We start from the raw sequence: 27,756 nt of genomic DNA on the forward strand, positions 1-27,756 counted from the left end.
TGCTTTGGATGGTTTAGCACGACCAATGGCGCCCTCGACCTCTTTAACGGTGATGGTGTTTGGTGACGCGCTGAATTTGTGTTTATGTGCGTGTCTATTGGCTCTCCGTCTATCTTTGTCGACCGTAGGATGCATTGTGTATTGTCGGCAGAAAGCGCTCGCGCATTTTTTCGCGTCCGACAGCACTTTGTCGCCAAAGGCGATGGAAACTTTGTCTTTGTGCTTAGTCGGATTCGATAGGGACTTTACGGTGGACCAAAGTTTACACACACCGGTAGAGAGGTTACAACCTCTTAGGTGCTCCTCCCATTTCGCCCGCTTGTGTTCATCCACAAGCAATCAATCTGATGCGTTGATTTAAATCCCTTATTTGGGGGTCGCCTGGATCAAGCTGTCTTTTAAGATCACGTTCTCTCGCTAAGTTTGCGGCCTCCGCCGGGAAGTGGGGCCGGATTTCGGGAATTCTCCCGGCGGGAATGAAATTTGCCGAGGCGGATTTAATAACCTTACGGAAGGCACGCTCCCCTTGGCGGGCATCAGTCGGGATAGGGAGGCAGCAAAGCGGTTGTCTGTAAAGGATTTATATTCTTCCCACTTTCCTTTTTTGAAGTTTATGAAAGTGCGTTTTTCAGTGACGATGAAGTCGGCGGTACGCTCGAGCGAAATAAGTATGGGCCGGTGGTCGGATGCCAATGTTACCATCGGCTGCCAGTTGACGCAGTTTACGAGTTCTGCGCTCACGATTGAGATATCTGACGAGCTGTGACAGCTTCCTACCATACGTGTGGGGGCATCTCCGTTTATTGTGCAGAACGTCGTTTCTTCTATTTGATCCGGCAACATCTCACCCCTACTGGCCGCCCGCAAGTTTGAATGCCATAGATTATGATGAGCATTGAAATCGCCTAAGATAATGCGATTGTTGCCAGTGAGTAAGGCCCCGATATTAGGGCGGTATCCATTGGGGCAACAGGTGGCAGGAGGGATGTAGATGCTGATGATTTCTAGGTTTGCATCGCCTGACCGGACAGATAGGCCTTGACGTTCTAGGACATTGTCCCTGCGGTCGATGCCAGGATCAAATATATAATATTGCACAGAGTGGTGTATGATAATCGCGAGACCGCCTCCATTTCCGCTCTCGCGATCTTTCCTGTGGACATTATACCCAGAGCAGGTCTGCAATGCAGATCTTGCTGTGAGTTTAGTCTCTTGAATCGCAGCAATGCGGATGTTGTGCCGCTTCATGAAGTCGACTATCTCCGTAATCTTCCCAGTTAGTCCATTACAGTTTAACTGCAGAATTCTGAAGTGCATAAGGGGAGACGCCGCCACTCTGGGGGTGAGTGACGGGTGACTGCGCCTGGGTTGTGGAAGCCCAGGACGCAATAGCTGTTGTGGCCCTGGGACTAGGCGTCCTTGGGCAAGCATTGGGGTACCAAGATGATTTGGGTTTGCGACCTGGTAACGTGGCCCGTCGGGGGGTTGCCGTCGCGGAGACCAGAACATCTAGGAAAGTGCACCACCCAAGGCAGGAGCTGCATTGGGCGGATGTCGCAAACCTATATATTCTGTGCTGGCAGGCGGTGCAAAGGGAGGTAGGGACTAAGAGTCTTTTTCCCTGACCTGCACGATTGCTGCCGGAAAAGAAGGGGGGGGGGGGGGAGAAGACGGGGACAGGGGCTGATGCTCAGCATTGCTACCAACTCTACTACGGAGGTAGTAGTTATGAGTGGTATCTGCTGTTTGAGTTGCTGGCGCCGTGGGGCGCGAGCAGCAGCGGGTACTTGTTGTGGCTTGCTGAGCAGCGGACTGCTGGGCGGTAGTGGGGGGGGGGGGGGGGGGGGGGGGCGCTTAGGCGGAGACTACGGGACGCCCTTGGGCGTGAACAGCAAGGAGCCACAAAAGATTTATAAAAGTTACGTGACGTCGGGATCAAGCCCAGAACAACCTGTCCGATGCAACCATCCCTTGCACGAGACACACTGAACAGAGTATGACCATCTTAAAAAGATTCTTTTCCGGCAGGTACAGCAAAACCATTTCTCAGGACCAGGGTCAGGAGACGGACCAGGATCGGATTCGATGCCTTCCCGGAGTAAGAGAATATGGAGCAGTCCTGCTGCAAGGAGCTGCTGGGAGGATGACAATTTGTGGGAGGGACGAAACAAATTAAATGGGGTCACACTGAAATGACAGTCCTTGGTCGGGAAAAATCCCGAGTCGCTCCGGTACATAGAACCGACTGCCTTGCCGTTTAGTAGGCCTCTGCCTTATGATGTCACTGCCGATGCTGCAGGAGTCCGGTTAGGTGGCCTCTGCCTTTTTGTTGTCACTGTAGGTGGTGCAGGAGGCCGTTTAGGTGGGCCTCTGCCTTTTTGTTGTCACTGTTGGGGTTGCAGGAGGCCGTTTAGGTGGGCCTCTGCCCTTTTGTTGACATTGTTTGGGTTGCAAGAGGCCGTTTAGATGTTCCTCTGCCTTATGATGTCACTGCCGATGCTGCAGGAGGCCGTTTAGATGCGCCTCTGCCTTTTTGTTGTCACTGTTGGTGATGCAGGAGGCCATTTAGTGGGCCTCTGCCTTATGATGCCAGTGCCGATGCAGCAGGAGTCGGTTTAGTTGGCCTCTGCCTTTTTGTTGTCACTGTAAGTGGTGCAGGATGCCGTTTAGATGGGCCTCTGCCTTTTTGTTGTCACTGCCGATGCTGCGGGGGGCCGTTTAGGTGGGCCTCTGCCTTTTTGTTGACACTGTTTGGGTTGCAGGAGGCCGTTTAGATGGGCCTCTGCCTTTTGATGTCACTGCCGATGCTGCGGGAGGCCGTTTAGGTGGGCCTCTGCCTTTTTGTTAATACTTTTGGTAGTGCAGGAGGCCGTTTAGTGGGCCTCTGCCTTTTTGTTGTCACTGTTGGTAGTGCAGGAGGCCGTTTAGGTGGGCCTCTGCCTTTTTGTTGACACTGATGGGGTTGCAGGAGGCCGTATAGATGGGCCTCTGCCTTTGGATGTCACTGCCGTTGGTGTGCCGGCAATTGTTGCGTTGGCCGGCGTCGTTGCCGGTTTTTGGTAGGCGTGGTTGGTGGTGGTAGTTGGGTGCTCCTGGGGAGAGAAAACAAGTAAAATAAGTGGCGCTTACGGTCAGGTCGCTTTGGATCTTTTATATATATGCGACTGCAGCCACGCTACTGTTGGCAGGCATAATTTCGAAATAGTAAAAGACTTCGTTTATTTACCAGCATCAACACTAGCAACAACATCAGCACTGAAATCCAGCGAAGAACCCATCTTGCCAATAAATGCTACTTTGGACTAGATAGGCAACTGAAAAGTAAAATCCTCTCTCGGCGAACGAAAATCATACTCTAAAAGTCACTTATCGTACCCGTCCTGCTATATGGGGCAGAAGCATGGACCATGACAACAGCAGATGAAGAGGCTTTGGGAGTGTTCGAGAGAAAAGTTCTTCGAAAGATTTATGGACCTCTACGCGTTGGCGATGCCGAGTACCGAAGAAGATTTAATGATGAGCTGTACGAGCTATACGCAGACATCAACATAGTCTAGCGAATTAAAACGCAGTGGCTGCGCTGGCTAGGCCATGTTATGCGAATGAAAGATGATGCTCCGGCCAAGAAAGTGTTTCTATCGGAACCCGCCTATGGAAGCAGAGGTAGAGGACGGCCCCCACTCCGTTGGAAGGACCAGGTGGAAAACGATTTAAACTCCCTTGGTGTGACCAATTGGCGCCGGTTGGCGGAGCGAAGGAGCGACTGGCACGCCTTGTTGGACGGTCATAACCGTTTAGACGGTTAAGGCCAATTAAGTAAGTAAATAAGACTGCAGCCGAGTATTCTCGATGAAACAAGGCGATGCAACGCAATTCCCTTCAACTGATTATTGTGTATGTAGAACCTTGTGTACAACTTGCGCTATGATTTGCCGACAAGGAATGTAGGTAGTATATTCTTCCCTTCTTAGCAGAATCATGCCCAATCGTGCTCATATATACTTACCTAAATTTTGTTCTTGGATGGCTCCCACACGGTACAGAAATTTCATAATCGAGAAGCTGCGTGGTCGTGGCGTGATGTGGCAGGAAGATTTCTTTATGTTTAGTGTTCAGCGTAACGATTTAGATTCGCCGATGGTCCGCAATAATTGCACGGTTGGTTGGCAATAGGAATTATTGACGAAGTTTTACATCCCGCTAAGTCACTTAACCTCAACAGATATTGCCATTATGTATAAAATAGGAGGTTCTAAATACATACAACTTCCTAGTTAAAACGTTTTTGAGTCTTAATGGCGGAGCTCACTAAATTGCTAACACAAATAACACTTTCCGCTCTTCCTAATCGTATCAAATTCTATTCACCTTGCCCACACGTTTTATCAAAGAAGCTTTGTAAATTGCAGCAAACTTCCACATAAAATCATGAAAGTAGCAATTGTCTGATATGTATTTGTATTTATTGCACATTTTAGCGCTATCAACTTACTGTGGTTTTATTTTAATAATCAAAATTTCCGAAGAACGATTCGTAGTAAGCACTTTATCTGTTTTATGCGCGTTCACAACCATTGTAAATTTTACCAAGTAGCGCAACTAACAGCTGATCGGTGAAAATTCGCACATTCACACGCACAGTTCTCGACTCAGTTTCAAAAAAAAACTTTAGATTATGTAATTCAAATTTTAAAGTGAGATAATCCTTACAAATTTATGTATACAGAATATGTATGGCGTTTTTGTTGTTATTAAAACAATAGTTTTATTTATATTAAAGCTTTTATCATTTTTTTTTTTTTAACTTTGAAAAATCTCCGAACACCATTCCTTCATTATATGACATTCGACTGCCTAGTCCACTGCCTTCCACTCTATTCGCAACATAACCTCAAAATAAGTTACCAAACTATATAGTAAACAATGTTCACAACTGTACAGCAAGGAGCCAAAATTCGTTTTAATTGGTTCTGTCCTCGGTACTACCGATCCTGTCAATACCACTTTTCTTTTTAATTGCAATATGCTCAGCACGCGGAATGGCGGTAGAACAAAAAAAAATTGCACTCCTATTGCGACTGCGCCATGGAAAAGTTCAGTTAAATGGTCTGATTTAACTGTGGTTGTTATGGTGGAACCATACAAGGCGGTAGCTACGATGACACACCTACGACCATAATTAAAAGTTTTATGTAGTTTGTTTTTGGTTAATCGGTGGACAAATGTCAAAATCGTCCTGCGCCGCAATTCATGTGTCAAATCCTTTAAAAAACTACAAATCAACTGTTACCTTGTATAGTTACGCCATGGTGGTTGCAGTTAGTGGACTTTTCCCACACCATTAGAATCTTTGGTGATGCCACCCGCACGAAATTGGCAAAAAAAATTGTTCTAAACACCCCAGGCAGACATGAGTGAGGGTGAATCCTGACCTTTTTACCTATCACTAGCCAAATAGTACGTTCAAAGGATGAATCTCCCAAGTGGACCATAACAACTGGCAGCTGACCCACTAGTGGTACGGCCGGTTTTGCTCTATCGTATATGCACTCTGGGCATCTCTTCTTAACGAACTTTAAAACGTTGCGAATTGCTGGGATCCAATAACGCTGACAAATTTTGTTGATTGTTAGACATTCGGTCTGGTGGTGTCGCTTTATGTGATGTAATTTAGTGACGTAGTGATTCGATGGCAAAACAATCGGACGACGCGCAGACATTGGCAAGCAGTAAGCTGCATCGATTCTTCCATAGATTCGTAGTAAACCATCATTATCCAAATATGGCGTCAATGCGTACATAGTACTATCTTTAGGTATGACCCTTTTCTTTTGCAGCAATATGATTTCACGTTGATATACTTCCCTTTGTACCAATTTGCATATCAGATTTTCGGCAGCGATTAACTCGTCGGCTCGTAGTTCGTCTGTAAGCTTATCACCTCTGGCGTTGTTAATGAAACGGCGTACCTAGGCAACCACTCTCACTAGTTTAAGAAAATAGGAGAAATTACTAAAATTGTTAAACTTCTCACCTGTTCCACAAAATAACAAGTGTCGCCTAGTTTGTTGTTCGCTGCTACATTCGACGGACGTAAACGTAGTTTCTTGAGGCCAGTGTTCCTCATTCTGGTATAAAAATTCAGGTCCGCGAACCCAACGGGTGTTCTGCGGAAACGTATTATTGACATGACTCGTGTAGCATCGTCTGCTACATTTCAGGCTGTTGGCACCCAGAGCCATTGACTGACTGTTTTTGTTGTCAGAATTTCTGCAATCCTATGTTTTACGAATGGCTTATATGATCGTGAGTGGGAACGTATCCACAGAATAACTGTCTATGTATCCGACCAAAATGTCATACTGTTGATCCGAAACTCGTGACTTTCTTCTATTAATGTTTTTAGGTGGCACCCGAGAACTGCTGCTTGCAGTTCCAATCGTGGAACTGTCATTGGCTTGATTGGAGCACATACCGACTTGGCGCACACCAATAACACCTCTACTGTATCTTCCAATTCCACGCGTAAGTAAGTGACAGCAGCGTACGCACTTGTACTTGCCTAAACAAAAATATGTAACTGAATGTTTTCGGCTTTTGGTAGCAATCTCGAATGACAGCGCGGGATCGATAATGAGTTGACAGACTGGAACTTCGACCACCAGATATTCCACTGTGTGGAAAGCTGTGGAGGCATTTCCTCATCCCACGTTATGTTTTCTTTCCATGCTGATTGTAAAATTAATTTTGCCATTATAGTGACATGTGACCAAAATCCGAATGGATCGTAAATGGACATTACAATGCCCAACAATTCTCTCTTCGTCGGCGGCCGCTGCCAACGCAGAATATCTTTGGCTACTTTTAGGAATTTAAACTCAAATTTGAACGTATCTGTTGCTGTATTCCAAAACATGCCGAGTATTTTATCGGTGGCTGCTTGTTTTTCCATATTAACAACCGTTCCCTGCGTATTACTTTCACCAGTAAGGCTGGCTTGCAACAATTTATCGTTGGCTATAAACTTCCGTAGTCGGAACCCGGCTGCGGCGTTGTTTCAATGGCTTCACGAACGGTTGCTTCAGCTTCTTTAACATCGTTAATACTAATGACAAGGTCATCAACTTAAGTTTTGTTCAAGACTGCGTCGACACCTTTTGGCATTTGGCGGCATTTAAGTTTTTTATATGTTCTGGACAACACGGTGAGCATGCAGCTCCAAAGATCATTGACGTCATAGCATAAACGCGAACTGGCTAGCTTTAGTCGTCCCCTCGCCACAAAAAACGTTGAGAGTCTTGGTCCTCCGATCTGACTCGTATTTGGGGGAACATTTCCTTGATGTCTCCATCAACGGCGATGACTCCCTGTCGAAATTTAAACAGAATTGATATTAATGATTGTACCTTCTCTGGGCCTTTAAGCAGAGTGCTATTGAGTGACACGTTTGATATGTTTGCCGCCGCGTCAAATACGATGCGCAATTTCTCCGACTTATGAACATTTATGATGTGTTGGCTTACTTTTATTAGCGTCTTCATCTGAAAGCAGTCTGGCGTATCCTTTGTCTATATATTTGTTATTATCACGCTTGTATTTAGTTGCAAATTCGCCATCTCTTTTCATGCGAGCCTCAATACTGTGCAAACGTTTTCGTGCCATGTCGTAACTTTCGGGTAACTTGGCGTCGTCTTCGCGCCATAATAGACCTATTTCATATCTACCTCCGTCAAATTTTGTGGTATCAGAGAGAATTTTCCTGGCTCTGCTATCATCGTCAGATTCAATTGTGGTATTGTGTGATGAGCTTCGGACTAGCGTATCACCCGTAATGTACTCTTCTACCATTTTATGTAGCTGCTTCATCGTTGTTGGTTCTCTCACCACCATCACCCCACTCTCGCTGTTGGCATACTTTCCTGACGGTCCGTAGTTACCCAACCCAACTTTGTTTTGGCGGCGACCAGTTGGTTAGTTCCTTTGTAGACTGTTTCATGCGCAATACCTAGGAAGGAGTTATCCAGGCCTAGCAGAAGATCGGGCTTTACAGACACGTAACTTGGCAGTGGTACTGATGTCAGATAATCAAAACTGTTTTTATTGAATGACTGGGTTGGCAGATTAAGATTGCATATATGTATGTATGTATGTATAATTTATTCAGTCTATGATTAAACAATCTTACAGACTAGAATACAAAAGCAAATAAATACATAAACAAATAATCAACTGAAAACCACAACGAATAACGTAAGTAACATGACTAGCGAAAACAAAAAATAACAAGTAAGGAAGGTTAAGTTCGGGTGTAACCGAACATTACATACTCAGTTGAGAGCTATGGTGACAACATAAGGGAAAATAACCATGTAGGAAAATGAACCGAGGGAACCCCTGGAATGTGTTTGTATGACATGTGTATCAAATGAAAGGCATTAAAGAGTATTTTATGAGGGAGTGGGCCATAGTTCTATAGGTGGACGCCATTTAGGGATATAGCCATAAAGGTGAATCAGGGTTGACTCTAGAATGTGTTTGTACGATATGGGTATCAACTGAAAGGTGTTAATGAGAATTTTAAAAGGGAGTAATCCTTAGTTCCATAGGTGGACGCCGTTACGAGATATCGCCACAAAGGTGGACCAGAGGTGACCCTAGAATTTGTTTGTACAATATGGGCATCAAACGAATGGTGTTAATGACTATTTTAAAAGGGAGTGGACCTTAGTTCTATAGGTGGATGCCGTTTCGAAATATCGCCATAAAGGTGGACCAGGGGTGACTCTAGAATGCGTTTGTTCGATATGGGTATCAAATTAAAGGTATCAATGAGGGTTTTAAAAGGGAGTGGTGGTTGTTGTATATGTGAAGGCGTTTTCCCGATATCGACCAAAATGTGGACCAGGGTGACCCAGAACATCATCTGTTGGATACCGCTAATTTATTTATATATGTAATACCTGCCAAGATTTTAAGGGTTTTTTATTTCGCCCTGCAGAACTTTTCATTTTCTTCTAGGTGTCACAACCATTTTATAAAGTTTTTTCTAAAGTTATATTTCGCGTCAATAAAACAATCCAATTACCTTACCATGTTTCATCCCTTTTTTCGTATTTGGTAGAGAATTGTGGCATTTTCTCATTTTTCGTAATTTTCGATATCGAAAAAGTGGGCGTGGTCATAGTCGGATTTCGTTCATTTTTCATACCAAGATAAAGTGAGTTCAAGTAAGCACGTGAACTAAGTTCATTAAAGATATGTCGAATTTTGCTTAAGTTATCGTGTTAACGGCCATGCGGAAGGACAGACGGACGACTGCGTATAAAAACTGGGCGTGGCATCATTCGATTTCGCCCATTTTCACAGAAAACAGTTAACGTCATAAAATCTATTCCCCTACCAAATTTCAAAAGGATTGGTTAATTTTTGTTCGACTTATGGCGTTAAAAGTATCCTAGACAAATTAAATGAAAAAGGGCGGAGCCACGCCCATTTTGAAATTTTCTTTTATTTTTGTATTTTGTTGTACCATATCATTACTGGAGTTGAATGTTGACATAATTTACTTATATACTGTAAAGATATTAAATTTTTTGTTAAAATTTTACTTTAAAAAAAATTTTTTTTTCTAAAGTGGGCGAGGTCCTTCTCCGATTTTGCTAATTTTTATTGAGCGTACACATAGTAATAGGAGTAACGTTCCTGCCAAATTTCATCATGATATCTTCAACGACTGCCAAATTACAGCTTGCAAAAGTTTTAAATTACCTTCTTTTAAAAGTGGGCGGTGCCACGCCCATTGTCCAAAATTTTACTAATTTTCTATTCTGCGTCATAAGTTCAACTGATCTACTAAGTGTCGTCGCTTTATCTGTCTTTTGTAATGAATTATCGCACTTTTTCGGTTTTTCGAAATTTTCGATATCGAAAAAGTGGGCGTGGTTATAGTCCGATATCGTTCATTTTAAATAGCGATCTGAGATGATTGCTCAGGAACCTACATACCAAATTTCATCCAGATACCTAAAAATTTACTCAAGTTATCGTGTTAACGGACGGACGGACGGACGGACATGGCTCAATCAAATTTTTTTTCGATCCTGATTATTTTGATATATGGAAGTCTATATCTATCTCGATTCCTTTATATATATACAACCAACCGTTATCCAATCAAACTTAATATACTCTGTGAGCTCTGCTCAACTGAGTATAAAAGGTAATGCAAGTAAAGATTATAGGAACTCTTGCAAAGTTGACTTGAAGATGCTTCTCGACAAAGAAAAATCAATAAAAAACCTCCCTGAGAGTCTATTAAATTCATTTAGTGCCCGAAAAATTAGGTCAAAATTACAATAATTAGCCCTGCAAGCACTCTTGTAAAATGGAAAAAAATGTTCGAAGACTCCGACTAGGTACATTAAATGACACCTTCGCTAAGAGAACTGGGCAATCAAGATAGCCAACTATTAGATCATAGACGAACATTAGCAGATGTTCTATCCTTCTGGATTCGAGAGGTTGGAGATTTATGAGTAAGCAGCGCGAGTGATAGGATGGAATTGAGTCGTCAAAGTTGAGTAAAAATAGAAAAAACGAGTAAATTTTCTTTGAACCCTTTCAATTTTGGCAGCATAGCAGCTATAGATAGGATTCCAAACAATTGAGGCGTATTCTAGTTTTGAACGAACGAGAGATGTATAAAGAGCCTTCCTTGTATAAGGATCCTTAAAGTCTTTTGCATATATACGAAGAAAGGCAAGGTTTCTGTAAGCCTTGGGAAGCATATAAGAGATATGATAGACAAAAGAGAAAGAGGAATCAAAAACAACACCTAAGTCAATAAATTCATTAACCGAAACCAGTCGAGCACCTGCGATATCGTAGAGGGTGGAATATAAGTTAGATGATTTAGTAAAAGACATGTGGAAACATTTATTCACATTGAGGAAGAGATTATTGGCATTACACCAATCAATAAGATTATTTAGGTCATTTTGTAGGAGTAGGGAATCCGACTCGCCATTAACTTTATGAAATAACTTTAAATCAGCTGCATACAGAAGGAAAGAGGACGAAAAAAAACAGGAACCAATATCATTTATAAAAAGCACAAACAACAAAGGCCCGAGAATGCTACCCTGAGGAACTCCAGACGTTGCATAAAAAGGTAGGGACTTCCAGCCCTCGATTTCAACACATAGAGACCGGTTCGATAGATACGATTTAACCAAGATAAGAATACAGAGTGAAATCCAATATACTCAAGTTTAGATAGTAAGATTTGATGTGAAACTTTATCGTACATTCTTAATTGTATATGTTTGACTGTCGACTTGCCCCCGAATTTCTACTTTTTCTATTTTCACCATACCATTGTAACGATAGCAATGATGATTGGCCTTGTAGACCCAGGCTGTTGGTAACTTTATCGTCGATAAGCGAAATCGAAGAACTTTCGTCGATCATGGCGTAGATATCCATCTTACCTCGGTCCCTATCAATGTTACGGGTATGATTTTAAATAAAATTGATTGACTGTCTTGACGGCAATTGTACATGCGTTCTACTTGGCCTTTGCCAGCCTTATGACAAGACTCGTTTTGGGCATTTAGGAGCTGGTGGTGCTTACGTTCGCATCCGTTAATACCACACGCTTTACGCTCCTGACATTTCAGTAGATTGTGGCCTTTGACCAAACAACAGAAACATAACTGGTGACGTTTTACCACAGCCCACCTTTCATTGACATTATTGGACGCAAACTGACGAAATTCTGTTAACTGATGCATTTGACTACATATAACGCACCTTTTTGTTTACGAGCAATGGGCATCTCCTGTGTATGTAGTAGTCGGCGATTACCACCTCCTGCTATGGCTTGCCTGTTATTGGCTGATTGACTGGCGGGTCGTGTGGCTGGTACGATAGCACTTCTGTCGGCAACCTTTGGCATCAGGGCTACTACTCTGGCTAACTCACTTAGCCATTTCGCGAAACACTCCACAGTTGGATACGACGCACTTTCGGCGGCCCGCCTGTAAATTGCTTTGATGGGGGTAGTTTTAATAATAGTGACTCTAACAATGTTGGGTTAGCAAGGTGATGTTCACATTTAGAGCATTTAAGGAATGCAACTATATTACGTACCTTTGAGGCTAGCTCCAAGACCATGTCAAGACGATTCTCTGGAATGTTTGGGAAACTCTGTACTTTGTTTAGTCGGGAGCGAACCAACAATTCTGGTCGGCCAAAGTTGAATTGAAGTTCGTCCAATACGCTAGGCACGTTTTCGGGGTATATTAGAAGTGATATAACCACACGCCTTGCTTCACCTTGCAATGCTTTTTGGAGTCGAATAAGGTTTTGTCTGTGGTTGTAATTAAACTCGGTCGTAGTATCACTATAGCAAGAAATAAACAAGGGCCAGTCCTCTGCGCTCCCTTCAAATATAGGTAGTGGATATAGTCTTGTTGCGGCGCTATCCATTAGGACTGGTGCGTAATTTGGCTGTGGTTGAGACGTTGTTGAAGACGATGATTGATGGCGATGTGCAGAAACACCTACTTCCTGTCCCTGCCCTGACTGGATCGTCTGTGTACCTTGTGGCGCAGCTTCCGCTTGGTCGACTTCAATACGTTGACGTAATTGTTGAATGTCCGCTCGCTGAATATTTGTATCGTTTCGGAGCTCGCTGATTGAATCTCGTAACGCTGTTATGGAAGCGCATAGCGCTGCTATATCACTGGGCTCCCTTTGATATTGAACAGCGGGGGATTCCGCTGCTGGTATAACAGTTTTGTTCAGTTCTGACTCTCCCTCCGAATTCGCGCGACGTTTTTGACTCATTTTTAATCTAGTTAGCATTAATCAAATGTCTGTATCGATGGCGTGTTATAAACAATTATTGTAGTTGGACAATTTTATGGCGGCGGATTTAATAAATTGTATGTTTTGGAGTATACTGAACCACCAACGTTTTGCATCGTTGACGACGATTTACTGGCGTAAAAAATTGTTTCGTTAGTTAAGGTTAGGTGCAGAATTATGGCTATGATTGGCGAAAATTCTAATTTGCTTATTGGATGGCGGCAAAAATTTCCAAAAATTTCGGCTTAATCTGTTCGGAGCCGAAGTTGCAAAATGGCTGCTATGAAATCGATGATGGTGATTTTCAAATTGAAATTCTGGACGCTTCTATGCGGCGACGACTGTACGTTGACAAATTTATGTTACACGTTGTCGACCGCTGTAACAAAGAAAGATTAGCAGAGGTTCGACTTATGATAAAACAATAAATTTATGTATTTTATTGTGTAATTTTATGCAATTTAAATTTCCAGTGTGTGTGATGATTGCCCCAGATTTATCGCCAAGATGGCTGTTGTACGAAGTCAGCAGAATGTACCGCGGAAAGGACAAATTTTCAGAATGTTGTGTGACGACCGGCAAATAAAAACTTTAATACATTTAATGAAACGGAACGAATGAGGTTACATTTATAACGATTATAAAACATTTAGATTAGTCAAAGTTCAATAAATCGAAAAGGCAAAGTAAAATACTGAGTAACCAAGTAAAACCAAGTACTGAAAATTTGGTGTCTTTTCTCGGTGGCTTTTTCTTCGATTCTTGTAAAGTTGGCTGCTGTTCACTATACGGGCGATACCAGATTGTTCGTTTATTTGTATAGTCGTTGACGCTGCCGGACCGTGTCGCCTTATTACGTTGGTACAACACTTCCTTTCATGCTGTCCTCTTCTTTTCTCTTCTCTTCCCTACCCCTCTGGCTTAAATCATATCCGGCCTTATCACGCACTCCATCGTATACTGTTTTTCGGAGAAGTTACTACAAAAGCATTCATGCATTTCGAACAACTCCGAACGTAAATTCGAAGTTCGGAGAATAGCATTCACTGAACACACTCTAAATGTCAAATTGTCAAATTTCCCACAATTTTTCTACGACAAGTTTTTGTAAGCGGACAATCCACGAAAAATTGAAATAAATTAAAACAAATTGAAAAAATTATAAAAATGTAAGTATTTATTGAATAAACGCGTAGTCAGTATTTAATTTGTCAAAAAACAACAAGGCAACAGTATGCGGCTTTGCTGGAGTTGCTGCAAGAAAAGCCCTCTATGGCACACGGCTTTTCAAAGTGCTCTACACGGATAAAAATAAATCATTAATTTTCCATGAAAAGCGTTCATAAACATTCTGCTCTTGGTTTTATGAATAAGTTCATTGATTTTAATGAATTTTTCATAAATTAAATGAATAATTTCATAGAAATTTATGAAAATGCTCATAAAGGTAATGGATGCAAATTCATGAAGTAGTCTTAGAACAAAATTCAGTTTTTATGCCTTATGAACAATGTTTATGAATGCTTTTCATAAACTTCTATGAAATTATTCATTGAGTTTATGAAACATTTCATAAAATCAAAGAATGTATTCATACAACTAATAGTGTTAGTATTGCCAATCAATTCTTTTGTGCAAATAATCCGGGTAAAGTTGCAAATCCCGTAGTGTTTAGGCTGCAGAACTACACAAAAAGAGGGAAATTTTTCAAAAGTTAACGCCACTGAATTTCGCATCATCAGTTGTTGAGTGAAAAAAGGTAAAGTAGAACTGCAAAAATTTGTTTGTTAAATAAAATGATCTGTGCTTTGTGTAAGAAGGAATATGAAAGTATTGACGGTTTTGTTCGACATTTGAAAAGGATTTACGACATCCATATGTCACTTCAAAGTAGCTACTGCTTAGAAGGTGAAATTCTGGAAATTTTCCCAAACGAGAAATTAAGTTTCTATCGAACCGAAAAGAGAGGAAAACTGTACACCAAATTTTGCAACATGAAAAAAAGCATCAAAAGCTACAGTTCGGAAGCTAAACAGCGTCGTATGGAATCTCCAGAGGTCGAGAAAAACGGTAGGTTTTGCAGTATATTACATAAATTTTCGTTTGTATAATTTTTATTTCATTTCAAGTTCCGGAAATTGGTGCTGAAGAAATGCTTCAGCGTGTGAAGTTCAACAATTTGACTGCGGAGGAGTTTCAAAACGCTTGGCAAGCTTACGCCAATTATAGAATAAATCAAACAAAATTTCAAAACATACACCAAATATTTCGCGAGTGGCCAGAATATAAGGAATCTGATGGATATAGTCTGGTGAATAAATCTTAAATCATAGGTTTTGTGTTTGCAATTTACTAACAAAAACTTTAAATGTTTTTTCAGATCGATCTTGATTTCACAGTAATGTTCCCAAATACCCACAATTTTCTTAGTTGTCAACAAGAACTATTGAGGTTATTTCATTTCCTGCAGAAGCCTGGAGTTTTGAAAGATAGTTCAACAAAATTTATAATCAATTCCATTTCGGAGAAAGATTTAGAAAAAGGTATTTCTTAAGAGGATGCATAATATACACACATATACATAAACACACAATTTTTAATTTTTTAGACCGAACACAATCTCTTTATCCTACAGTTAAAGTAGTCAGAAAAACGAACGCTGGCAAAAAAAGATATCTGCAGATTCTCTTTTAAAGATTCACAAGAGTCGTTTGCTTTCGTTGGACAAACTCTTCAACAACTCGAGGATCATACATTTTTTGCAGCAACGTTGTGAGAGCATTCAGCCTCTAATTTTAGCGCTGGGCGACAAAAACTATGCAAAATTCGATCAGTTTTTCCTATACTTGAATGATACCAAAATATTATTTACGAACCTTCATCGATGCGTCGGTGTATGTTTTAAATCATTCCACTTATTTAATGTTGAGTATCCTAAAGCGAGTACTACTTTTTGGACATTTATTCAAATATATTAATTTATTAAAGCACAATAATAAGCAAAATAACCCCCAAAATCAATATTTTGATTCCAGAGCTTGAAGAGTGAAACCACTTTATTTTAGGTCTTGTAAAAATTGAGCACCATTATTGAAATTTCTTTCTTGGCACTTATAAACAAATTTCTATGGATTAGAGGAGACTTATTTTATGTATTTGGTTTTTATTAATTATCGCTTGCCTGTATGTACAAATATATATATATTTTTAAAACTCATTCTAAGGAAATAGAAATATGTAAGCAATGTGATAAATGAAATCAGTTTTTTTTATCTAGTATTTGTAAGATTTGCCTTATTTTTTTAATTAAGTACCTTGAAAAATATGTAAAAAATTGTATTGGGGTAAAAGCTACCCCACGAATGTAGTTGAGGGTTAATAAAATGAATTTGTAAACAAATAAAAGATTTTGCTGGTTTTTTGGGGGGTGAAAATTATTGAAAAGATTCATAAAGCTTATAAATATTTTCATTAAAGTCTATGAAAAAATACATTAAAATCTACGAATTAATTCATATACAATATGAATATGTTCATTAAAATCTACGGATAAATTCACAAAATCTATGAAAAATGTCATTCAATTTTATGAACCCGTTCATAATATTTTTATGAACAGCGTTCGTTAATTTCTTTCATAATCATAAATAACGTTCATAAATTTTACAATTTATGAATATCGATCATTAAATTATTATGATTTTGTTCGTTGGCACGTTTTTAATGAATATTTTCATTGAAATCAATGTACAAATTCAATGAATTTATGAACGTTTGGCGGAGGAGTTTAACAGCATGGGCCCACTTCAAAAAGACATCACTAGCTGGAAAAAGGTAAAATGTGTAATTTAATGTGCCTTGCTTGTGTGTATATACATATGTATATATATCGTGTTTACTAGGTATGGCTAGACTGGAAGGCGTATATTAAAAGGAAGCTAGCGGAAAACAAAAAAGAACAGACAGCTACTGGTGTCCGTCGAAACAGGCAGCACCATTTTAATGAAATGGAGGAAGCTGTCATCCGATTGACAGCACTAGAGACTAGCACGGATGGAATTGAAAACACTGTGAGCGTTGGGCTACCTGTTGCAGCCGACTCTGAAAATGAGATCGAGGCTGACGTGTCAATGACGTCATCAAGCCGCAGTCCAGCACTTCCGAGACGTGTTTCCTCTGCGCGCAAGCCAACTGATACAAATACAGCAGAAGTACTTCAAGACCGTTTTGTGCTTCAAAGGAATTTCAGGAAAAGACCATAGCACACTATTCAATACAGGAACAAAAGCTGGAAGATATTTGTTCCGGTATACGACGCTTATACCGGGCAATGGAAAAGCACTGTGACCTAAAGGATGCCGAAGTGCAAGAAACTCGTAGACACAACCAATCCATGGAAGATTTGATCAATGCTAAAAATTCAATAAAAAACAAATGTTATTAGTTGGAGAAAAAAGCTTAAATGTGATTTCAAAAAAACACTGAAATTTATACATATGTAAGTATGTATATGTACATTCCTTTATTTAAATACAAGTGCCTATCAAAAGTTTCAATAAAAAAGTGTAAATGAATTAATACGTATATGTATATGTACATAGCTTTATTTATATACCAAAAGTTTCAATAAAAAAAGTGTAAATGAATTAATACATATAAGTCTTGCTATTTTTTAATTGAATATTATAGTCGTGTTAATGTTGAGGATATAGATTCCCTTATCCGAATAGCTGCATCAGTATATGTTGAAGGAGAAGCTTCATACCATTGTAAACTTTACCAAGTAGCGCAACTAACAGCTGATCGCTCAAAATTTGCACACACACACAAACATCACTAATGGCCATATTACGGAAATCTTAGGGAAATTGAAGTTAAATTTTTAAACAGACATAAAATGTTATAATTTTGGAATATATAGCATCTAGGACACCTTAATTGCAGTAATTGAAAGAAAATGTTTGCTTATACTCAAAAATTTAATTATTTTTTCTAAATTTATCTTTAATATTGATGCAATGATTGATCCAATGCAACTCTGGTCTTCCTACTGTTCTTCATTCCACTCCATTCGAATGCCTATTTTTACGGCCTGCGAGTGCCTTCCACTCTATTCGCAACATAACCTCGAATTAAGCTGCCAAACTATATAGTAAACATTGCTTCATACGTTTGATTAAAATGGTTTTCTTCAACATTTACTGAAAAATTAGCAGCCACGCGATAATGGATACAAATATTGTGCAATGCTGTGGTAACGTTCACTATTTGGCAAACCTTCATGGGTTCATAATAAAGCTCACGAGTACCCAGAAGGCATCTGAAGCGGTTCTTAAATACACCTATGGTCCTTTCTATAGTATTTCTCGCTTTTGCATGTATTTTATTGTAGTTTCCTTCGGCGCTTCCTGTTGTAGGTGAACGAAAAGGTGTCATTACCCATGGCTCTAGAGCGTATCCAGCGTCTCCTGTGGAATAAATAAAATTATTTTAGCAAAAAATTATTCAAACTGTCTATATGTGTATGCACATACCTAAAAGCCAAGTGTTTCGTTCGCGCGTTTAGGTATTTATTTTCAAAAAAATTTCGCGCGCTGCTTACGTTCCAAATATGAGCATCGTGGTTGCTGCCAGGATACTGCGCATTCACGTAACGAATTCTCATTTTATTATCGCATATCTGCAATAAATAAAAAATTATAAAGATATTTGAAATATCAGTTTTTGCGAGACTTACAGTCATAGCATTGATGCTATAGTACCCTTTACGATTAATTTGTCTTTAGCCGGCGCAACAATTTTAATGTGTGTTCCGTCTGCACATAAAATCGCACCAGAAAATCCATATTTTTGATAAAAGTCCATCTTTGCTTGTCTTTTTTCTTCGTTGCTCAAATTAAGTTTCACCCACTGAGGACATAGATCACATTGAAGAGTGGATAACACGTCTTTTAATACGCCACAAAATGTGGATTGAGCCATGGGAATGTCAAAGTCCTTTCCCACTTCATGCTGGTACCCACCCTCCGTAAAAAAACGTAATACGGAAGACAAACGATGGAGCGAAGAGATGGAGCACGGCCTCTGTGAGCGTGCATTCCCATTTGGATACTTAAGACGTACAAAAAGGCCGCCTTATTCAAGCGATAATTATACTCAGTTGAGCAGAGCTCACAGAGTATATTAACTTTGATTGGATAACGGTTGGTTGTACAGGTATAAAGGAATCGAGATAGATATAGACTTCCATATATCAAAATCATCAGTATCGAAAAAAAATTTGATTGAGGCATGTCCGTCCGTCCGTCCGTCCGTCTGTCCGTTAACACGATAACTTGAGTAAATTTTGAGGTATCTTGATGAAATTTGGTATGTAGATTCCTGGGCACTCATCTCAGATCGCTATTTAAAATGAACGATATCGGACTATAAGCACGCCCACTTTTTCGATATCGAAAATTTCGAAAAACCGAAAAAATGCGATAATTCATTGCCAAAGGCGGATAAAGCGATGAAACTTGGTGGATGGGTTGCCGTTATGACGCAGAATACAAAATTAGTAAGATTTTGGAAAATGGGATTGGCACCGCCCACTTTTACAAGAAGGTAATTTAAAAGTTTTGCAAGCTGTAATTTGGCAGTGGTTGAAGATATCATAATGAGATTTGGCACGAACGTTACTACTATTACTATATATGTACTAAATAAAAATTAGCAAAATTGGATGAAGAACACGCCCACTTTTTAAAAAAAATTTTTTTAAATTCAAATTTTAACAACAAATTTAATATCTTTACTGTATATAAGTAAATTAAGTCAAAATTCAACTCCAGTAATGATATGATGCAACAAAATACAAAAATAAAAGAAAATTTCAAAATGGGCATGGCTCCGCCCATTTTCATTTAGTTTGTCTAGAATACTTTTAATGCCATAAGTCGAACAAAAATTTACCAATCCTTCTCAAATTTGGTAGGGGCATAGACTCTATGACGGTAACGGTTCTCTGTGAAAATGGGCGAAATCGGTAGAAGCCACGCCCAGTTTTTATACACAGTCCACCGTCTGTCCTTCCGCTCGGCCTTTAACACGATAACTTGAGCAAAAACCGATATATCTTTACTAAACTTAGTCCACGTACTTATCTGGACTTACTTTATCTTGGTATAAAAAATGGCCGAAATCCGACCATAACCACGCCCACTTTATCGATATCGAAAATTACGAAAAATGAAAAAAATGCCATAATTCTATACCAAATACGAAAAAAGGGATGAAACATGGTAACTGGATTGGTTTATTGACGCAAAATATAACTTTGGAAAAAACTTTGTAAAATGGGTGTGACACCTACCATATTAAGTAGAAGAAAATGAAAAAGTTCTACAAGGCGAAAGCAACAGACCTTGGAATCTTGGCAGGAATACTGTTAGTGGTATTGCATATATAAGTAAATTAGCAGTACCCGACAGATGATTTTCTGGATCACCTGGTCCACATTTTGGTCGATATCGCGAGAACGCCTTCACATATACATCTAAGGGCCACTCGCTTTTAAAACCCTCATTAATACCTTTAATTTGATATCCATATCGTACAAACACATTCTAGAGTCACCCCTGGCCCACCCTAATGGCGATATCTCGAAAAGGCGTCCACCTATAGACCTAATACCCACTCCCTCTTAAAATGCTCAGTAAAACCTTTCGTTTGATACCCACATCGTACAAACATTCTAGAGTCACAACTGACCCACCCTAATGGCGATATCTCGAAAAGGCGTCCACCTATAGACCTAATGTCCACTCCCTCTTAAAATGCTCAGTAACACCTTTCGTTTGATACCCATATCGTACAAACATTCTAGAGTCACCCCTGGCCCACCCTAATGGCAATATCTCGAAAAGGCGTCCACCTATAGACCTAATGCCCACTCCCTCTTAAAATGCTCAGTAACACCTTTCGTTTGATACCCATATCGTACAAACATTCTAGAGTCACCCCTGGCCCACCCTAATGGCGATATCTCGAAAAGGCGTCCACCTATAGAACTAAGGATTACTCCCTTTTAAAATACTCATTACCACCTTTCATTTGATACTCATATCGTACAAACACATTCTAGAGTCACCCTGGCCCACCCTAATGGCGATATCTCGAAAAGGCGTCCACCTATAGACCTAATGCCCACTCCCTCTTAAAATGCTCAGTAACACCTTTCGTTTGATACCCATATCGTACAAACATTCTAGAGTCACCCCTGGCCCACCCTAATGGCGATATCTCGAAAAGGCGTCCACCTATAGAACTAAGGATTACTCCCTTTTAAAATACTCATTACCACCTTTCTTTTGATACTCATATCGTACAAACACATTCTAGAGTCACCCTGGCCCACCCTAATGACGATATCTCGAAAAGGCGTCCACCTATAGACCTAATGCCCACTCCCTCTTAAAATGCTCAGTAACACCTTTCGTTTGATACCCATATCGTACAAACATTCTAGAGTCACCCTTGGTCCACCTTTATGGCGATATCTCGAAAAGGCGTCCACCTATAGAACTAAGGATTACTCCCTTTTAAAATACTCATTACCACCTTTCATTTGATACCGATATCGTACAAACACATTCTGGAGTCACCCCTGGCCCACCCTAATGGCGATATATCGAAAAGGCGTCCACCTATAGACCTAATTCCCACTCCCTCTTAAAATGCTCAGTAACACCTTTCGTTTGATACCCATATCGTACAAACATATTCTAGAGTCACCCCTGGTCCACCTTTATGGCGATTTCTCGAAAAGGCGTTCACCTATAGAACTAAAGCCCATTCCCTTTTAAAATACTCATTACCACCTTTCATTTCATACCCATATCGTACAAACACATTCTAGAGTCACCCCTCGCCCACCTTAATGGCGATATCTCGAAAAGGCGTCCACCGATAGACCTAAGGCCCACTCCCTCTTAAAATGCTCAGTAACACCTTTCATTTGATACCCATATCGTACAAACAAATTCTAGATCCAGCCCTGGTCCACCTTTATGGCGATATCCCTAAATGGCGTCCATCCATAGAACTATGGCCTACTCTCTCTTAAAATACTCTTTAATACCTTCCATTTGATACACATGTCATACAACCACATTCCAGGGTTACCCTAGGTTCATTTTCCTACATGGTGATTTTCCTTATTTTGTCTCCATAGCTCTCAACTGAGTATGTAATGTTCGGTTACACCCGAACTTAGCCTTCCTTACTTGTTTTAAGTAAACCTGTTTCATAAAATAAAGCTAACCTATGAAGTTATGAAGTTATTCCTGTACTTACATTGTGTCCTCGACATCGAGCGGATTGCTTGCGTCCCTTAATATTTTTCGTTGAATTTTCATATTCGATCTATTTCTTTCACCTTCCGCCTCCACCAGCATTATAGAAAATATCAACGAAGAATCCATAACACTTAAAAACTTAGTTTTTCCAATATATATTTTAGTTTAGTTAAATTTATTTACTCTTGTATTTATTGAAATTGCAATTTATTGCAAAACATCTGATTTCGAAACGTCAAAATTTAAAATTTGCATACGGCAACAACTCTTTCGAATTCACATGAGTTGCATGATAAAAAATCGCTCCGATTCGGAGCGGACATTTACATTCGAAAATTTGCTACGATGGATTGTGTGATAGGGCAGATCATAAAATATGAAAATAGCGCTTTTTTCGTTAACTGAAAAAATCTCTGGGCTTTTCATTTTGTCACGTGCACGTATTGTTTGGCTCCTTGGGGTCCCCTGACTAGCTCAGTATAAGAGGGGCAGTGGTCCTCAACCCTAACACCAAGGAGCCGTACGGACACATATTTATTCCTCTCATCATCCATCCTATCAGCCTCACACACATCACCTCAGGAAGCCCGCCCGCCTTGGACCGCTCGTTTCATGTACCCTACCTTCAGCGGTTTCCCTCTTGCCATGCTCCGTCCCCTCCACTTACCTCTCTATCACGCCATCTTCACCTCCCGCCCAAAAAGTGCTTAACTCCGCATTTTAACTTTTTAACATCGAAATCAAAATATATTGAAATTATAAAAAGAATGACAATGAATCATAATAAAAAACGAATCTTATTATTTAGGCTAAAAACTCTTGACTATGATGAAACGTCCTGCCGATCATTCAATAAAAAAAAAAGAACAAGAACAAATGAATTTAAAAATTTTCCAGGTTAAGGGTAAGGGATCCTACCTAATCGAGCTCTCTTAGTTGGTTTTACCCCTACCTATGTATGTATATATGTATGAAATTTTAAGAATTTCTAAAAAAAAGGTCTTCAAGATTAACATTCCTTATGGACAGAATCGCTTACCATATAGAGGACAACGATACAATATACCTAACATAATCACAATAACTTTCTTAACAATTAATTTCAGCTTAACAAAAATAAGAAATTTGGTCACTCTAATGCGACTGCTTATAACCATAAAGCCATAACCAGGGGCCAAATCGTAACATCCGTGATTGTATACCTCGTCACGTAAACATATGATTTTCGGATTATGACATACGTGAACGTACTACTTCGATCGTAATTTGTGATCGCAACATACGTGACGAGTGACTGAACGTACACGTTACGTACCACTTTCATTCGAACACAAAATTGAAAATATAAGAAAATTGTTAAAATAGATGAACAAAAAATATAATAAATTTCAAACTCTTATTACATATTAACAAAGGTCGAATTCAAACGAGCTTAATCCAAGCCAAAAGGAAATATTGGTTGAATTCATGGCGAGCCACCCGCATTGGTGTCGGCTTGCTTCAAATTTAACTCCTCCAGAAAGTAACTAAAAGCTTCTTAAGTTAAGCAAAATCTTTTCATGAAACTGCAATAACTTTTTTTACACAGAAATAATACATAAATGATATGCCTACGCTTTGTTCGATAAGTCCTAAGAGTTACTACACTCTCTTAACCGCCTTCGGACTAACTTCTCCTCGCCTGCGCTATTACTGGAGCTCAAACAAAACAATAAAATTGGGTCCATCGCAGTTATTTCCTTTTTATTTTTATTTTTGGTAACCAATTTCACAGTTCAAAATCTTTTGTGCGCTTAAAATACAATCCAAACTAATGTGGACCGTAAAATTTATTGTGAATTGAAAAGAAAATACGTTCCGTTTCTATCGTATGTTATAATCCCATTTTGTTTATACGTTTGACGTATCACGTAATTTTCTTTCGTATGGTTGCCGATCCGTGATCGTATATTACGATTCGAGGCCAGGTAAAACAGCTGATCACACCAACCTTATGGAAATCAATGTAATCGACCCTTCAAAAAACGCGAGTACTCTATAAATAATGTAAGGTATACTCCTTTGGGAGTATAGGACTGCTCCAAATCTAATCTGTATTCATACAAAAAATGTGTTCCAATTAACATTGCGATGTCCTAGGAGAGGAGTAGGTGATCCCACTCTCGCTTTGTTTGTGAGTATTCCATAGAGTACATACGTGAGAGTACTTTCCAAAGTCTTTCACTGTAGTACTCCATGGAGCACCCACAGAGGATCATATGCCAAAGTACTAAAGTGGAATTGTGTCGGAAAGAATTATCGAAGTGAATTTAATTTGAAATGAAAGTAAATGAAGAGGGGCAATACAACTTTTATATTTTATACTACGAATATTCTTATGTTATTTAGCATTTGCGTGGATAAAGAAACTGTCACGTACACCTGTTAGAAGGTGAATCCGCCCCTTTACGCAATCAAGGTGGAATGTCTCCCAGCTAGCTCAGGGCGAGAGGTCGGGGCCCTTAACCCTTGTCCACCTTGATGCGGGGCGGATGTCACAATCATCATTATACTTACATCCGTGCACCTCCCTCGCAGAAAGCCCACCCTACCTTGGACCGCTCGAGTTTCTGCCTGGCAGCGAGTCCCCTTTTTCTCCACTCCAAATAACTCTTTCTACCTACCCTAATGCCATCTTCACCCCTCCCCAACCAATTAAATTTAGCAAACCATTTTTATTTCTTCTTTCAGTTCAATTTAGTTCTAACATATTTATTTAAATTTCTTATAACTATACAAGGTAGTATAACAGCCTCCGATTCCTAACTAACCACGTATCTTAAATGCGCATTCACTTATTTAAAATGGAATATGTATGCGGTATACGGAGATTGTACATTACTCACACTATTTCCACAAAAAAAAATGACGCAATAATATGTTATGTAATTATGTTTTCGGAACAAACAATACAAAAAAAAAACTATCGAATAAGTAAATTATTTAAATATATGTTCAATATGGATTTCAAAAAAAACAATAAACTTACACCAGAGGCTCTTTACCCCTCTTATTTATGTGACAAAAAGTTCGATCTCGCAATTTGAACATTATATAATCCTTAGGCCAACAAAAAAAAGAAATATACAACGAATGATTCAGATATATAAACAGTGTTACACACAAAAACTTATATGCACGTGTATACAAAGACTGTAAGTATATTTCGGACCTTTCGTCACCAAAGTAAAACCAAACCTTCGTAGGCCCAATTCGAGCAAAATTCTAAGTTATCACACACCCTAAAGCCTACCTAAAAGAGCTCTTTTACGTGGGTTGAGGGGGAATCATTCGAACTGGTGTCTTTCCAACCAGGTTGATTTAGGCAAAATTTCTTCGTTTGGTGCTTCCGGTGAGCGATTGGCACTTCTTCATATAGGCAACATTCAATAATATAGGTTCTACATTAATTTACACATCATATATTAGGTCGCACACAAAACTTAAGGCAGAAATATAAATGGCTATTATATCTACATATATGCTATTAATTCGAAAAATTATGTTGGTTGGTATATTTCCGGTAGCTATATTCTCGCCAGCACTGTGGCCAGATTCCTACGTGGTGGTTATTGTCCTCGCTTATCGGTTCCTTATTGATGTGAAATCGGTTGATGGTAAAAATCTTAAGACGTGAAATCGGTTGATGGTAAAAATCTTAAGACGTGAAATCGGTTGAAATATCATATGAGATCAGTTAAAAATAATTTGGAAGATCTGTTGAAAATAATTTCCTGGCGCTGGCATGTATCAGGTAACTAGGAATGTTCTTCCCACTGGAGGAACGAAAAATTGATTAGCGCGAATTTATGATGGAGTATCCGCCAATTTGGCGTTCACGCGTTTTGGAACGTCCGTATGTGAAATATAAATTGGCTTCACCCATGCTACGGTGGCTGTGAACAAAAATGAAAACTATCCCCCACAAAAAAAATTATTTTTACCAGAAAATTATACAAAAGAAAGTTTTTAGAAACAGAAAGTGGGATTTTCACTTGACTATTTTGTGGTGATTGTGGTCACCGAATGTGAACGCCAATTTGACGCAGAAAAAAAAAAAAAAAAAACACTTTTTTGTTCTTTTGGAACTTACCAAAACGTTTGTAGTGCGCTCCGGACAGTCTCCTTCGGCTCGATCGTCTCTCGAAGATTACAACGGTAAGTGGCTGGTTATGCCGCATATATGTACAAAAAAAAGGATCAGGCTTTCCTTAGGTGTGTCTCCACTTTCTTGTTCCACCCTTTCACAGGATCTTCTCGTGACTTACCGCTGCATTACCATTATTACCACAGATACTTGTCGTAGAAACTTGAGGCTTTTAGCATTACTATTATTGCCCAGATTCCGGAGTAGTTTTCGAAATCTAGGGCCTTTTGGCCAACACTTCGTTAACAAAAAAAAAATTTACGACTTCGTCCTTTTGGACCTTGCGCGCACAGGAAATTTACTTAAATTAAATTTTCACCGATTTCGTTTATTCAACTTTCCCGCCACCACTTTGAACACCCGCACACTACCGCTTTGCTTGCTTTTCAATAATACAATAGTTTTACATGTCCTACAGTAACCCCCTTTTATATCGTTGGAATCGATCTCCGGCACCGTTTTCCTATACCGTTTTGTATTGTCATCCTTCAGAATCAATCGCAACCATCTACACTCTATATTCATCTCTTTCCTATATTCACCACTCTCGATGGCTAACTGGCAGCCCTTGGAAAAGAGCTTTTGCCAATTCCTCTATTGTGAATATACCCCATGTTTGACAGTTCTCTTATTTATTTACCTTTTGTTTTTTTTTATATCGTACGAATTAATGTCCGCGGTATTTTATTAAATATTGAATATTTTAAATAAAAATAAATTTAGTGCGCGAGTGTTTGTTGTGAAAAGGGCAGTGCGGTTTATAGGCCCTACATTGGGCATCTGGGGCGGCTTGGAAGAAGCCACTTTGCCCCTATGGTTCCATGGCGTAGGGATCAACGATATCCACAAATTCTTGGAGTTTTGGAGCAGTAGTCGACTGCTGAAAGCGTCCAAAAATATCGGGAAAGGTGTCCAGCGACAACTACATGCCTCAGGCACAATAACATGTAATAAAAAAATTAAAATTTCATTTATAAACATTTGCTGTTGATGTTGCCAACTTTCATGTGGTTGTTGTAACTTTCGTGCATTTCTTACCCAACACAAAAAAATTGTGCACTTAGATAAGTGTTACGCTTTCATGCCCTCAATAATTAAAGTGTTTTGTTTTCTTTCTTTATTTTTATTTCAGTGTGTATCTTAGGAGGCTCCGGCTTTGAGGCGTAGAGGACGAGATGTTGGGACTTTGGGATGTCGAGTTTACGGGAAGTACACTTGCTTCGAAAAATGAATCTAAGGATTGTTACTTTTGCATACCTTTTTATTTCGTCTTTCTAGGTACTTTTGCCAATGACTTGAGAGTTCGGCCGTACCACTCGAGCGGGCCAAGGTACGCCCAACGCGGGGAACACCCACACCCTG

At 39.7% G+C, this 27,756-nt stretch overlaps 2 protein-coding genes and 1 pseudogene across 3 annotated transcripts in view; all 3 read left to right on the top strand.

Moving 5' to 3' along the window:
- LOC137249914 (protein transport protein Sec24C-like) overlaps positions 1–27,756 on the top strand; it is a 137,455-nt gene that overhangs the window by 54,154 nt on the left and 55,545 nt on the right. The gene's annotated exons all lie outside the window — the stretch shown is intronic.
- LOC137248543 (uncharacterized) lies at positions 13,086–17,332 on the top strand (annotated as a pseudogene).
- LOC137249910 (uncharacterized) lies at positions 14,546–16,589 on the top strand. Of its 2 annotated transcripts, none has more exons than XM_067781969.1 (4): positions 14,546–14,940; positions 15,000–15,181; positions 15,251–15,413; positions 15,506–16,589. In XM_067781969.1, the coding sequence occupies exons 1-4, from the start codon at positions 14,667–14,669 to the stop codon at positions 15,562–15,564; spliced, it is 678 nt and encodes a 225-aa protein (XP_067638070.1). In that variant the 5' UTR covers positions 14,546–14,666; the 3' UTR covers positions 15,565–16,589. The 2 variants fall into 2 exon arrangements, with proteins under 2 accessions (XP_067638070.1, XP_067638069.1); XM_067781968.1 differs by having other exon boundaries at positions 14,548–14,940; positions 15,479–16,586.

Source organism: Eurosta solidaginis, chromosome 4 (assembly GCF_040869045.1).
Source record: "Eurosta solidaginis isolate ZX-2024a chromosome 4, ASM4086904v1, whole genome shotgun sequence".
Classification (NCBI taxonomy): Eukaryota; Metazoa; Arthropoda; class Insecta; order Diptera; family Tephritidae; genus Eurosta; species Eurosta solidaginis.

What these genes read in the sequence shown, in the direction of transcription:
- LOC137249910 (XM_067781968.1), top strand. Translation starts at nt 14,667, where the DNA reads ATGATCTGTGCTTTGTGTAAGAAGGAATATGAAAGTATTGACGGTTTT. An exon ending in AATCTGATGGATATAGTCTG is followed by an intron (nt 15,182 to 15,250) that starts GTGAATAAATCT and finishes ATGTTTTTTCAG; the next exon opens with ATCGATCTTGATTTCACAGT. An exon ending in GGAGAAAGATTTAGAAAAAG is followed by an intron (nt 15,414 to 15,478) that starts GTATTTCTTAAG and finishes TTAATTTTTTAG; the next exon opens with ACCGAACACAATCTCTTTAT.